This window comes from Ctenocephalides felis, unplaced genomic scaffold (genome assembly GCF_003426905.1).
Source record: "Ctenocephalides felis isolate EL2017-DRISC unplaced genomic scaffold, ASM342690v1 CF-g0.4_SCAFFOLD_01390, whole genome shotgun sequence".
NCBI classification, from domain to species: Eukaryota; Metazoa; Arthropoda; class Insecta; order Siphonaptera; family Pulicidae; genus Ctenocephalides; species Ctenocephalides felis.
The window spans coordinates 1-14,482 of NW_020537544.1; the positions used below are offsets into that span (position 1 = coordinate 1).

Genomic DNA, 14,482 nt, shown 5'->3' on the forward strand with positions numbered 1-14,482 from the left:
TTATTTAATTATTTGTTTATTGTCGACGTTTCGGAACTAGGTACGTTCCATCTTCAGGACATCTGTCAAGAACATGATCTTGATGAGATTTTAGCAAACAATATGTTTAGGAAAAGAAAATAGATTTTAGCTGAAACGTATGGATTTGAAATAAATAAATTTTTAAAAAAACTCTCATACTTTTATTGATGTTATGCCCGAATATTAAACTCAAATTAAACATATATATATATATATATATATATATATATATATATATATATCAATTATACTAACCTGGTGCACCATAGAAACAACTGGTGTAACTGTGTTTCCCAAAGCATCAACCAATGCAGCTCTATAGTAACAATCTGAGTAATGATTTTTTGAGTTATCATTGTATTTGAATAGTTCTATTAAAAATCTTATTACTTCATGAGGGCAAATGCCATGAGCATTTCTGAGACCTGTGGAAATAAAAATTGACAGTGTTACTTATACTGGTGCCCCAAAACCCAACATCAACCCAAAACAGGGTGATAGTATTGACCTAACTTGTCATGAATAAATTAAAAGTATAAATGAAGAAAAGTAATACAATAATTGAAGAATGGTCACAATATATCATAATATATTTAATATTAAACAATAGCTCATAATTTTCAAATAACTTGAGATAATTTTTTTTTCTAAACTTTTCCAGGACAGTTAGTCAATACTATCACCCCATTACGGCTTGATGTTGAGTTCTGGGACACCCTATATACATTTATGTATTAAGTAATATTTTATCACAAATATTGTTTGAAAACAATTTTCTTTGAATGTCATTTACCTGCCATTGCAACAGGTATAGTTTTTTGTAGAAATAGTGTTGAAAATCAGTAAAATTATTCTGCCGAATGATATGAGCAGCTGAAAAAGACCCAAACATTTTTCTGAAAATAGCCAACATGGCTGGAGGCCCTGCCCAAGTGGAAACCATTGCATTGGCCACCTAAAACCATGTAATACATTTAATTCCATCTAGCACTAATATATTTGTTCTCACCTTTGTCAGACAATGAGCAGCTTTGCATCGAACTTTATAAAATGCTTGCTCATTCTCAATAGTGACAGTCAAAGCCATTCGCGAGGCAGGAGTTGGGTAGCGTTCCAATGCATCAATCGCTTCCATCTGAGCAATGACATCACGCTCATGTCTCAACTGGTACTGCCATTGGTAATCTGGCTGGTCGATTTGAGTTGATCTAAGAAGAGTCATCTCAGGATCCAGGCGAATCCAGAGAACTGGAGAATCACTGTGAAAGAGAAAATATATCAATATGGATATAAAAGCAGAAAATATAACTTTACTTTACTTACTCCATAGCGCTCAAATCCATATCAACTTCTTCTCCTGTACACAAAGGAATCTTTTTCTTTTATTTCTACGACTCTTGGAATGACAAGTGATGTCAGCTTTAACAACTGTATTTTCAATTTGTAAAGTATGTTTAAAAGTTCCATCAAGTTCTTGCAAAGTAACTAGCAATGGACCAACATATTTTCTAATACCCCTTTGACTAACTGCATCCTGTCTGATTTCCAACTCTACAGTATTTCTAAAAAGAAATTAAATTGAGAAAATTCATTTACTTTTTAATTAATGCAGAAAACATATGGCAAGCTTTCTGATTATTACCTTTTTCTATTAAAAACTGATGTCAGCGAAAATCTGGCATGTCCACCAGTCCTGACCCACTGATCAACAAAAACAGCCATATCTTTGCCGGTAACAGTAAATATAGCTTTTGTGAAGACATTTGTAGAAATTAGCATATGATGCCATAATCCACTGCCTAAAATATAAGAATATAAACAAAAAACATAATATGTAATAAGTTAATTAACTGAATTTTACCAATTTTTTGTGTAGAAGCATTCGTAGCCAAAGCTAATTGTTTGTTAAACACTTGCAGCAGTAATTCTTGACCAATCCGATGTTCCAACATTCTAATGACTAAATGAGCCTTTTTTCTCATTGCCTAAAAAATGCATTAACAAAATGCATCCAACTTTAATAAAATGCATGTGATCATATACCTGTATATACTTTGGTGACATAGTATGCAGACTTCTGGTAGGGAAATGGTGTACATTCTGCCCATTATTTTGAGCCACTGTAGCATGGTGACTGCCTCCTCGTCCTTGGGGCCCACCTGCACCTGTTACAGGAGATGTGCCAGAGGCAGCGGCAACAGGAAGCGGTGCAGGTGCTTGGCTGGGATCCAAAACTATACCACCATACTGTTCTTCATAAGCCACAACCTAAAAGCAAGAACAATGTAAAATAATAATATATCAAAGTAATACAACAATATAATCTGTTACTTACATCCAACAATTCCTGTCTCACCCACTCTCTGTAATCATTATTTCCAAAACATTTCTTCGAGTACAACCCACATAGATATTCAGCAATTCCTTTATTGAGCCAGGTGTCAGACCAGCTCTGCATTGTAATGAAGCAGCCAAAGAATTGTTCAGCTATTGCTTGAGACATTGCTTTCCTGGTTATATAAGTTTGATCAATTATAGCAATGGAATGAAGCAAATGAGTACTCAGAATGCTCATGGTAGTGTAGGCAGCTACATCTTGAACAGTCTAAAAAAATAAAAGGGGATTAATTTTACAATCTATAAATTAAATTAAATTCTAAAGAAACTTTACTCACCTCATCAACAAAAACTTGCTTATAACAAGGATATGGATATCTGGTAGCTAAAGTTTCCTCATAAAACTCAAAAGCTTCATGCATATATCGAACAGAGTTCTTCAATAATGGCATTAGTTGTGGTAGACAAAAGTGGGTCACTTCGTGCATATGGGGGTCCACATAAGTTTCAAAAGGTCTAGAATGAAAAAAAAGCACAAAGTTATTGATAAATCATACAATACTGATGCATCTAGTTCATACCCAACAGCTAAAGCAATATTAGGAGCACAAGCAGGAGTATTTAAAACATAATGGTAAGTCTTCCTCCTCATATCAGGCGTCATAGTAATTTCTACAAGATCACCACAAGAGACAGCTGTCATTGCTGCGTCAACAGTGAACTCAAGACTCCAAGTACAAGGCTCGGCATAAGAATCCACGCAAGGAAACCAGAGTCTTGATGAGTTTTCATGTGCATAGGTGTACATATGAGCTGCCCTCTAAAAAAACAATCATAAAAATACTGCCCGTTATATTGTGATTTTCTTTCACAAACCTCTTCCATGGTGCCTTCAGTTTCAGGCACAACAAAATGCAAGCCACCTTGAGGTTGCTCTAAAGAAAATTCTATTCCAACTCTTAAACCTCTACCTTCACCAATGAGATGGCTTGCTTCATGGGGCACATTGATAAATAATTCTCCTGCATTACAATCAGGATCTATATTTTGAGCAGCCGCTAAGTGACACTTGGAAAATACCTCCAAAGACCTCCTGGTAATAGAAAGGATATTTATCAACAATCCTACTAGTAGAAATTGATAATTATGGGTAAAAACATAGAACAACTTACGTCTTTGAATCATTTTTGCAGATATCCAAAAAGGGATCAAAATATTGAAAAGTAGCTTCACAATCGCCTAATGTGACTCTATAAATTCTACATTGCTTAGCATTTAGTTTAATGCTTCTCAAATTGTCTTTCAAAGGTACTATTGTCAATTCCACGAAGCCCTATTATAAAAATGAGTACACAAATTTTTGTAGTTTGATAAAATAAAGTGAGAATTATTTGTATTTAATATTTACAATTATACTCTTCCTCTCGAAGCTAATACCAGTCAAACTTAATATTTGATGAGCTGTAAAATAAATATTTTTAATGAATTTATATATCTATACACCTGCGAATGAAAACTTGGTAGACTACTTATAATTTAAACGGTCTGGAATTATCCACTGAACGTTCTTTCTTCATTTTTGACTAAATTAAAACTTAAATATACAAATTTAATATTAAAAAATAAATTAATTAAACATCATCATTGCAAAGTTTGCTTCTAGGTTACAAACGTCTTGTTGAATGTTGATATTAAAAGCCTTCCAGTGATGCCAATTCTGTCATGTCATAACCCTAGTCATAACAATGAAAATCGTTATGTATAAATGCTGCCAACACAAGAATAATATAACGATAATTTGTAAAAGAGGCAAATTTAAAATTAACAATCATAGTAAGAGACATTGAATAACATATTATTGCTAATAAAATCGATATATATTTTAACTAAAACTACTAGATGTAAGTAGCATTTTGCCTTGAGGCAAGTTGCATGAACTGATATCACTAAAAAATCTGTAATTAAATTAATTATAATGCACAACCAAGTGCTTGTATGTCCTAAAAGCTTACGATCAATATATATGTAAATGTGTACATCAATTTAAACAATACTAGAATAATCATAATATTAGAGCAGGTTTACAGAAATAATCGTTTATAAATATTTCACTGGCTTTCACATTAGCACCCAAGTGTCTCTTCTCATATACTTTAAATTATTGAGCTTTATGCTTATTTAAAGTTTTTGATGCATGAAGAGATTTGCTACATGTTTCACATTGATAAGGAAATTCTCTAGAATTGATAAACTTGTGTGCATTTAAAGCATCAGATTGTGCTAATGATTTATTGCATATTCCACATTTCTGAAGAAAATTTCCAGAATGATTAGTCATATGTTTTTTTAAACCATATATGGAACGAAATAGTTTGTTACATATTCCACAATTATAAGGAAGTTCTTCAGAATGAATAAGCATGTGTTTCTCTAATCGAATCAATCGTGTGAATGTCTTATCACATATTTTGCATATATGTTGCTGTTTTCCAGTATGAGTGAACATATGTCGTTTCAAACCTTTTGGTGAACGAAAGTTTCTGTTACATATATTGCATTTGCAAGCAAGTTCTCCAGAATGAATTGGCTGTTCTCTGTTATGAGCAATATGTTGCTGTTCTCCAGTATGAGTGTACATATGTCGTTTCAAACCTTTTGATGAATGGAAGTCTCTGTTGCATATTTTGCACTTCAAAAGAAGTTCTCCGGCATGAATTGGCAGTTCTCTGTTATGAGCAATAATATGTCGATCTAAATGGTGTCTTAAAGCAAATGCATTATCACATATTGTGCATACGAAAGGGTTTATAGGAGCCTGCATTAATTCCTGTTTGATTTCTTCCTCTACAGTTATTTTAGAATTCATAAATCTTTCCAGACATGTTTCTCCATTCTCTGAACAAGATTCCGACTTAATATCCTCTTCATCTTGAGGATCTTCTGCTGAATATTCTAGTGGTTCAATTTTAACCGAGGTAGTTTTTTCTTCTGACATTATAAGATATTTTACCTGATTATAACAGAGAAAACGGTTGTGTACTAATTAATCATGTGTTTTAATCAATGATATTAAATTGAACTAATTTAAGGTGATACTTGCAGCATAAGGAATTTTTCCCGTCGTAAAATTTTAGAAAGAAATGTTTTGATATGGTTTTGATAATCATCTTCAAGCTTATAATCCCAACAGGAATATTTTTATAAATTACTTTTATTTTTATAAATTACTCTATATATTATATGTATAATGTCTATTTTAATATGACTATGCCCGCTCCATTGCACGAATTCGTACGGCGAATCTGTTCGCAAAGTGCGCAGACAGAAATTTTGCAAGCAAAAGCAAACCACGCGCATGTCAAAAACAGGATTTGCCGTGCGCGTTCGTGCAGTGGAGTGGGCCATAAGTCAATCTAAATCGATTTGTCGACACAAAAAATAGATTGTTAAATTTAAAGTTGAAAACCAACTGATTTGTTAATGCGTTGAAAGCATATTATTATCAAATGGTAATATTTTCAACCTTTACGAATGTAATATATAATCTAAATAATCAATATTTTAAATAAAATTATTCATTGCATTTTGTTTTATTTAATACTCAACTAGTTTAAGTTTGATTCACATCTATCTTTACTAATAATAACATGAAATAATAAATAATTAATAAAATATACTATATATTGTGTAAGCTACGATGGAAAACCTATATTCAAGAATTATCGCTTTTTGATAGGTAACGATGTTTGGGCTGAATGAATATACAAAACCGCCAGAGATCATAATTGCTTAGAACTTTTTTTTTTCAAAAATACCACTAATGTTATATTTTGTTAGTTGCTATAAATATTCTATTATAACTATATAATATTACCATCATTTAATGATGAAGCTGTAGATTTACAGTTTTTCAATTTGAAATCTACAGTTTTCTACAGTTTTTTTCTGGCCTATCTACAGTTTTTCTCTATGGTGGACCTGGCAACACTGCTTGAATACTCTTCTTTTATCTATGGATTTTGCACTCTTAGCAAGTGTCAAATTTCCGTCAAATTCTTAGCTTCTCAAATAATAATGTAAAAGTTGAAATTTTTTTATCACATTCAGAAAAATTATTGATAAAACTAGACTATTATTTAGTACAAAACTATTTTTTTTGTGACAATATTTAAAAATGTCGGAGGAAACAATTACGTCTATGAATGATCAGGCAGTTAAAATTGAACCACCAGAATATTCACCAGAAGACATTAAACTCGAAATAGAGGTTGATTTTGATGATTCCGACGTTGTTGTTAAATCTGAATTGTGTGCTGAAGATGATGATACGTGTTTAGAAAGATTTATGAATTCCGAAGTGACAATTGAAGAAGAAGTCAAACAGGAGTTAGTTGAGACATCAACTTATGAATGTGACCTTTGCAATAGATCATTTGCAGAATCAAATCATTTAAAAGAGCATATGGCCGATCATATTCCTAACAAAATCAAAGAATGTCCTTTCAAATGCAAAATCTGTCATAAGACTTTCAGTCAATTAGGTAGTCTGAAAAGGCACATGCTTATTCACAGAGGTGAGCGACCCCACGAATGCAGTATATGCAATAAGACATTCACACTATTATGTAATCTGAAAAGTCACCTGCTTATTCACAGAGGTGAGCGACCCTATCGATGCAGTATATGCAATAAGACTTTCACACTATTATCCAATCTGAAAAGTCACATGCTGATACACATTGGAGCACGTCCTCATGAATGCAATGTATGCAAAAAGGCATTCATGCGAGCAGGTGATCTGAAGAAACACATGCTCATTCATAATGGAGTACGCCCCCATGCATGCAATATATGCAAAAAGAAATTTACACAATCAGGTCATCTGAAAAGTCACATGCTGATACACAGTGGAGTACGTCCCTATGAATGCAATATATGCAATAAGGCATTCACAGAAAGAGGTAGTCTGAAACGTCACATGATCGTTCACACTGGAGTTCGCCAAAAAAAACATTCACAGAAAGAGGTCATATGAAAAAACATATGCTGATTCATAAATGAGAGCCTTCATATAAATGTGAAGTATGTAATAAGGAATTTACTTGAAGAGACACATGGCATTTCACAGTCAGAAGCGTGGTGAAGATCAATGAAACATAAGCATTATTTGTTCACTTAAATTCAAATATTGTGAAATTTTTTTGCATGTAGTAATAAATGTATAAATTGTATGAAATATACAGTAAATACTACATTACTTTGGTTCCATTACATGGACTGTAGAATGAAAGTAAAAGTTTAGGTATTTGTTTTATTTTCAATATAGCAATGTGTAGTTATTGTTTCACGATTTTATAAAAAATTTATTACCTTTTTATTGATATATAAAAATATATATGTCTTCTAACAAAGTTGGTAACATTATGTGGACTGTAAAATTAAAGTCGAAGTTTGAGTATTTGTTTTATTGAAGTAAAACTTCCTTAGGCGCGACTAGGGTGTAAATCTGTACAAATGCAACGGAAATAGCGTTACGCCCGAACTGCACGTCATTCGCTTTCGATGAAATCATTTCAATGCGGGTCGATTGTGGTTAGTCGTCGTGTATGTGAATAGAGATCTGTCGTTGTATGCGTATAAACAGTTTAAAGTTACATCGTAGTACAAATCTTGATTTAATGAAAAATGTCTGAATCAGAAAAATATTTTACCCTGTTTCTTGAAAATAATAAAACAAATAAACCCTTTCCACTCGGATGCCGACGCTCCGGCGGCATATATCATGTAAATCTCGGAATTCCCGAGTGGAAAAGGTTAAACATTTGTTCCATGTACTGGACGTAAGTTTATTGATTAGAAATTATTTCTATATTATTCGTAGTTTCTATGAAACTTTAAAGTTATTAAAATGGAAAATATTTTTTAGGCAAGACAGATATTACAGCTGATCAAAACATGAGATTATATAGCCAACGAAAAAGTAAAAAACTAGTTGGTTTGGTATTTGGCCTTGAGGCAAGTTACATGAACTTCCCGATATGTGTAAATAATCGACTTAATCAAAAAAAATGTGTAAATAATATACTTCATCAATCCTACTTTAAAAAAACGATAATAATTTTAGCAAAGTTTGACGAATTTTTAAAATTAAACTACTTGTCGTAAGGCCGTAATATTTCAGTAAGTTCTGTAAGACCATGATATATATCACCAAAGAAAGTTTCACAAAAATCGGCTTAAATTTCGTTTTCAGCAATTAATTACAAGAAAACGGCTCGGTAGATTTTTACCTAAAACTAATCAGTATCATTTCCAACTAATATCTTTCGAACAGTTTTCGATTTTTTAAAATCTATTAGGTAGAATGAGCTCAAATGTGGACGAAATGTTTACCACTTTTTTCCAAATTACAAAGAAACGGCTTGGCAGAGCGTATCGCAGAACTGATAAACGCTAGTCCTCATCGAAATACATCGAATGGCTTTTAAATTTTTAAAATCGGTCCAGTCGTTTTTTGAGAAAACGTCGATTTACGGCAAAAAATCTGTTCACATACACGCACACACACACACATCCATTTAGTTTCTGATGTATGCCCCTTAAAAATGTTCAGAAACCTTCAAAACGTCGAGAAATGCAAAAATTTTCATTTTCGATTTCCGGCCCATTACTATAACTTACCCTACGGGAAGTTAAAAATACATTACATCAATAAAATTTTCAATGTGACTCCCAGGAATAATAAGTTTGATTAGAAAATGAATTACTCTATTTCATAGAAAATGATTCGCAAATTTATAAAACCAGATCAGAATCAATCCTTAATATGAATTATCTTGACATTTTATCTGGTTAAAAATTTTGACATTCTAAAAAAGTTGTCGCCCCTTATGGGTTAATTCAGCACTGGTCTTGCCCATAGAAATAATTTCTAAAATATATAGTAACCACGTATGTATGTACGCAAGTGTTCTGTGTATATATATATATATATATATATATATATATATATATATGTATAATAGTAAAAAGTAAAAATATATAGATGTCTTAAAATGTAAGTCTGTTACATAAAATTTAGATTTTATTTTTGTTATAATTGCTGTGATCTCTCATGCCAGTACAATTGTCTGACTGAGATACAGTATGTACGAATTATATCAAATAAATAAATAAATAAAAAAAAAATACACAAATACAAATTACTTCAATAAGCTTACGTTTCTTACACGGCACAGATTTTTCATTTGTTTTATTATTTTCATACAATTAAAGCAATCATACTCACGCGACACGACGACCAATCGCAATCGACCCGTATTGAAATGATATCACCGAGAGCGAATGACGAATCATTGGCATTCGACTCGAGCGTAACGCACTTCCGTTGCATTTTCACAGATTTACTCCCTAGTTTCGCCTAAAAAGTTTTATCTTAAAATATATTAAGGAACAAATTAAATATTGCAGTACAGCCCCTTTAAATCATTCTTATATTTTGCTTTGTAAAGTTAATAATAATAGATATTGTAGAATTTTACAAAAATACTAGGGGTTTTCAATAAAACAAAAATAAATAGAATTTGTACTATGTATTTATATTATTAAACACTTACATACAATACACTGATTATGAGTAACAAACAAAGTTGTGACTTAAATATATACATGTTAAATAAATTGCAATTAATATGCGGTATCAATATAAGTTGTGTAATAGATAAGGTGGGACAATTTCCAGATTTATTCAACTAATTTGTTGACTTTTTAATTACAGTTTGTTCTCTAGTATGTCCTCTTTCATGTCGCACTAATGCAGGTTTTGTTTTGAATGTTTTATTGCATGTCTTACATTCATAAGGTCTTTCTTCAGTATGCACTGATGAATGTAATTTTAAATGACTTAACCGTGAAAATGTTTTATTACATATTTTGCACTCATAAGAGCGTTCTCCAGAATGGACCGCTTTATGTTGTTTTAAAATTTTTTTCATTTTGAATGTTTTATTACATATATCACATGCGTAAGGTCGTTCTTCAGCATGCACTGATAAATGCTGTCTTAAATTCCTTGATTGTGAAAATGTTTTTTTGCATATCTTGCACTCATGAGACCGTTCTCCAGTGTGGACCACTTTATGTTTAATTAAGTTTTCTTTTGTTTTGAATTTTCTATTGCATATTTCACAATCATAAGCGCGTTCTTCAGTATGCACTGATAAATGCTTTCTTAAATTACCTGCCTGTGAAAATCTTTTATTGCATATTTTGCACTCATGAGGGCGTTCCCCAGTGTGAATCATTTCATGTTTTTGTAAGTTTTGTTTTGCTGTGAATGTTTTATTGCATGATTCACATTTATATGGTTTCAAGTTATTAGTTGTTTTAGTTTTTGCTGAAACTCCTTCAAATGATTTGTTTGTGCTATCGACTAAATTACATGAATTATTGACCTCTTCATCGCATATATAAGAACTTTCATATGAAACTGTTTTGTTTGTGTTAGTCATATCATGTTGGTTATCAATCGTTTCTTGTTTTATTTCCTCATCAATTGTAACCTCAGATTTTAAAAATTGGTGCAGACATATATCATCATCCATATACAATTCTAATGTATTTTCACAATCATCGAATTCCTGTTTCACTTGAGGATAATCATCGAACGGTTCAATTTTAATTGTTTTGTTAAAATCTGTTTCTTCAGACATGTTTGAAGTTTGTAGGTTTATAATAAACAAACTGGTGATGAGTTCTTAAAAATTGAGAAGTCTAAGTGTATAATAATATATGCGTTTCGATATTTACTAATTCGTTTATTGTTTAATATGATATAATGCTAACACTGACCTTTTTACTAAGTTTATCTTCGAATTTTAACTTTAATAATTCTATAAACCACTTTGATACTTGTTTTCTGTTTTCATTTCATGAACAAGTGACCAGGTTGGACAACATTGAGCACATTTTAAATGCGAGTTTTTCGGCCGCAAAATTTGAAATTAGAAATTATTATTAATTTCAACAAAAAATGTAAAACCTCAATATACAAAAATATTTGAGGGGAGGACAAATATATATATATATATATATATATATATATATATAAAGAATAATTAATAATGAAAAATTTAATAATAAATATAGGGGCCAATTCTGTGATATGTTATCCTTCTTTCTTGTTATTAAAAACTTATCTTTATACCATCAACACAATATTTTATCAAGAAAATATTTCTTGAATCATTCCAATCGGATAATCTGTACTCTCAAAAACTGCATTTTTGCACCCTTTGCGCTCTGTACCTCCGAAAATTAAAAATTGCAATCGAACAAACACATGCATACATACTTTTTTCTAATGATAAAAATTTCATTTACATGAAAAATATGCCAATTGATATTCAAAAATAATCATTGGACATAAGCATACGAAATTGTCAGTTAAGGATTCAGTTTTATTCTATACAATTTTATTTAAGAGAAAAAATATTTTTATATACGAACAGAGAAATGATCACTAAATAACAATTAATATATTATGTTAGTTCGCCATGGGTTTATTTAATATTTAAAATAAAATTGTACTTGTATGTACGATTCCTCTTGACAAAGTTTTAAAAAATGAATAGAGCTTTAATATTTCTTCAAAAAAGCTTATAAATTTGATAATTTTTATTTAAACATATGATACATCAATAAAATTTTCAATGTGACTCCCAAGAATAATGAGTTTGATTAGAAAATGATCCGCAAATTTATAAAACCAGATCAGAATCAATCCATAAAATGAACTGGCCTTCTTGTCTATGAAAATAATTTCTAAAAATATATATTAACCACGAATAATAAAGATATTATTTCAATAAACTTACATTTCTTACACGGCACAGATTTTTCATTTGTTTAATTATTTTCATTAAAATTATTTACTGAAGACGGGATAAATTATTCTACCGATTCAGACATGTTTTATTAAATCAAGATTTCTACTAGAACCAGGGCCGGATTAAAAAGTTTGGGGGCATTGCACTCATTACAACGAATCATTGGCACTCGACTCGGCCGTAACGTCTTCCATTGCATTTGCAAAGATTTACACCCTAGTAGCGCCTAAAGGAGTTTTACTAAGAATATTGAAGAATTGAAGAACAAAAATAGTAATGTTTTGAATAAAACAGAAATAAATAGCATTTGCACTATGTATTTATATTAGTAAATAATTACATACAAGACTAGTGGTTAGGAGTAACAACCATAGTTGTAACTGAAATATATATTAAATAAATTGCATTTAATATCCTGTGTATCAATATAAGTTGAGCGATTGATAAGAATTATACGGCCAGACAGTTTCTAGGCTAATTTATCAGTTTTGTTGGCAGTTTTTTTACAGTTTGTTCTCAAGTATGTCCTCTTTCATGTCGCATTAATATATCTTTTGTTTTGTATCTTTTATTGCATATATCACATGGATAAGGTCGTTCTTCAGTATGCACTGATAAATGCTGTCTTAAACTACTTGACTGTGAAAATGTTTTATTGCATATATTACACTCATAAGGCCGTTCCCCAGTATGTACTATTTTATGTTGAGTTAATGTTTGTTTTGTTTTCAATTTTTTATTGCATATTTCACATTCATAAGCGCGTTCTTCAGTATGCACTGATGAATGCTTTCTTAAACTAACTATCAGTGCAAATCTTTTATTGCATATTTTGCACTCATGAGGCCGTTCTCCAGTATGAACTGATAAGTGCTGTCTTAAAGTACTTGACTGCAAAAATGTTTTATTGCATATTTTACACTCATAAGGCCGTTCTCCAGTATGGATCCTTTCATGTTGTTTCAAGTTACGTTTGGATACAAATATTTTACTGCATGATTTACATTTGTATTTAAACTTACTAGTTGTCTTATCTTTTCCTGAAACTTTTTCTAATGTTTTGTTTGTACTATCGACTATCGTACTTGATTCACTGATCTCGTCGTTACATACAGAAGAATTTTCATCTAAAACTGTTTTATTTATACTAGTCACATCATGTTGGTCATCAGTCGTCTCTTGTTTTATTTCCTCATCAATTGTAACCTCAGATTTTAGAAACTGCTGCAGACATATATCATCATCCATATACAAATCTAATGTATTTTCATAATCATCGAATTCCTGTTTAACTTGAAGATAATCATCGATCGGTTCGGTTTTAATTGTTTTGTTTGAATTTGTTTCTTCAGACATGTTTGAAGTTTGTAGGTTATAATAAATAAACTGGTGATGAGTTCTTAAAAATTGAGAAGTCTAAGTGTATAATAATATATGCGTTTCGATATTTACTGATTCGTTTATTGTTTAATATGATATAATGCAAACACTGACCTTTTTACTAAATTTATCTTTAATAATTCCATAAACCACTTTGATATTTCTTCTCCATTTTGTTTTCATGAACAAGTCATCAGGTTGGACAACATTGAGCACATTTTAAATGCGAGTTTTTCGGCGGCAAAATTTGAAATCTTCCTGTTTGTATCACTCCTGTGATTATGGGAGATTAGTTGGTAGCTGGATCTGAGCGGTTGATAAGATAAAACACTAGTTCTTGGTTGATCTTGATATTTTATTGTTTACTATTTTTACAATTAAATAATTTGTTTGATAACCTTTTGGTTATCAATAATCAGAGACTACATTTTTAAATAAAGATCTAAACAGTAAGCCTGACTTGACTCCTGATTTCTGACTTCTCCTGACTTCTGACTTGACTTCTGATTTCTGACTGCTTAACTAAATCTTAACTACTTCTTATATACTAAATAATTGAATACAAAACGTGATTCCAAAATCTAACAGCAAGGACTTCGGATAACCTTCAAATAGCACGTAGTGCTTTAATAAAAACAATAAATAATAAATATATTTGTGATTACAGAATAATATATATATATTTTGTAGAGTTTCGAACAAGAATCCAAAAATAATACAAAATAAAAAACAAGAAAAGTTTTTGATAAACAATTTCTTTATTTAATTATTTGTTTACTGTCAACGTTTCGGAACTAGGTACGTTCCATCTTCAGGACATCTGTCAAGAAAATGATCTTGATGAGATTTAAGCAAAC

The 14,482-nt window shown here is 31.0% G+C and overlaps 4 protein-coding genes and 1 pseudogene across 4 annotated transcripts; 1 reads left to right on the forward strand and 4 right to left on the reverse strand.

The window, feature by feature from the left end:
• Positions 1 to 276: 276 nt before the first annotated feature.
• Positions 277 to 3,935, reverse strand: LOC113369566 (annotated as a pseudogene).
• A 581-nt stretch (positions 3,936 to 4,516) lies between these two features.
• Positions 4,517 to 5,353, reverse strand: LOC113369561 (zinc finger protein 525-like). Its single transcript, XM_026610235.1, has one exon. It carries the CDS (start codon positions 5,351 to 5,353, stop codon positions 4,517 to 4,519), a length of 837 nt encoding a protein of 278 aa, XP_026466020.1.
• Positions 5,354 to 6,532: 1,179 nt separating this feature from the next.
• On the forward strand, positions 6,533 to 7,511 carry LOC113369563 (zinc finger and SCAN domain-containing protein 22-like). The gene is made up of 2 exons (XM_026610236.1): positions 6,533 to 7,186; positions 7,467 to 7,511. The coding sequence occupies exons 1-2, from the start codon at positions 6,533 to 6,535 to the stop codon at positions 7,509 to 7,511; spliced, it is 699 nt and encodes a 232-aa protein (XP_026466021.1).
• Positions 7,512 to 10,109: 2,598 nt separating this feature from the next.
• On the reverse strand, positions 10,110 to 11,069 carry LOC113369564 (zinc finger protein 583-like). The gene is made up of 2 exons (XM_026610237.1): positions 10,370 to 11,069; positions 10,110 to 10,237 (listed from the first exon to the last, which is right to left on the reverse strand). Exons 1-2 carry the CDS (start codon positions 11,067 to 11,069, stop codon positions 10,110 to 10,112), a joined length of 828 nt encoding a protein of 275 aa, XP_026466022.1.
• Positions 11,070 to 12,746: 1,677 nt separating this feature from the next.
• Positions 12,747 to 13,607, reverse strand: LOC113369565 (zinc finger protein 525-like). Its single transcript, XM_026610238.1, has one exon. It carries the CDS (start codon positions 13,599 to 13,601, stop codon positions 12,762 to 12,764), a length of 840 nt encoding a protein of 279 aa, XP_026466023.1. The 5' UTR covers positions 13,602 to 13,607; the 3' UTR covers positions 12,747 to 12,761.
• Positions 13,608 to 14,482: the final 875 nt, after the last annotated feature.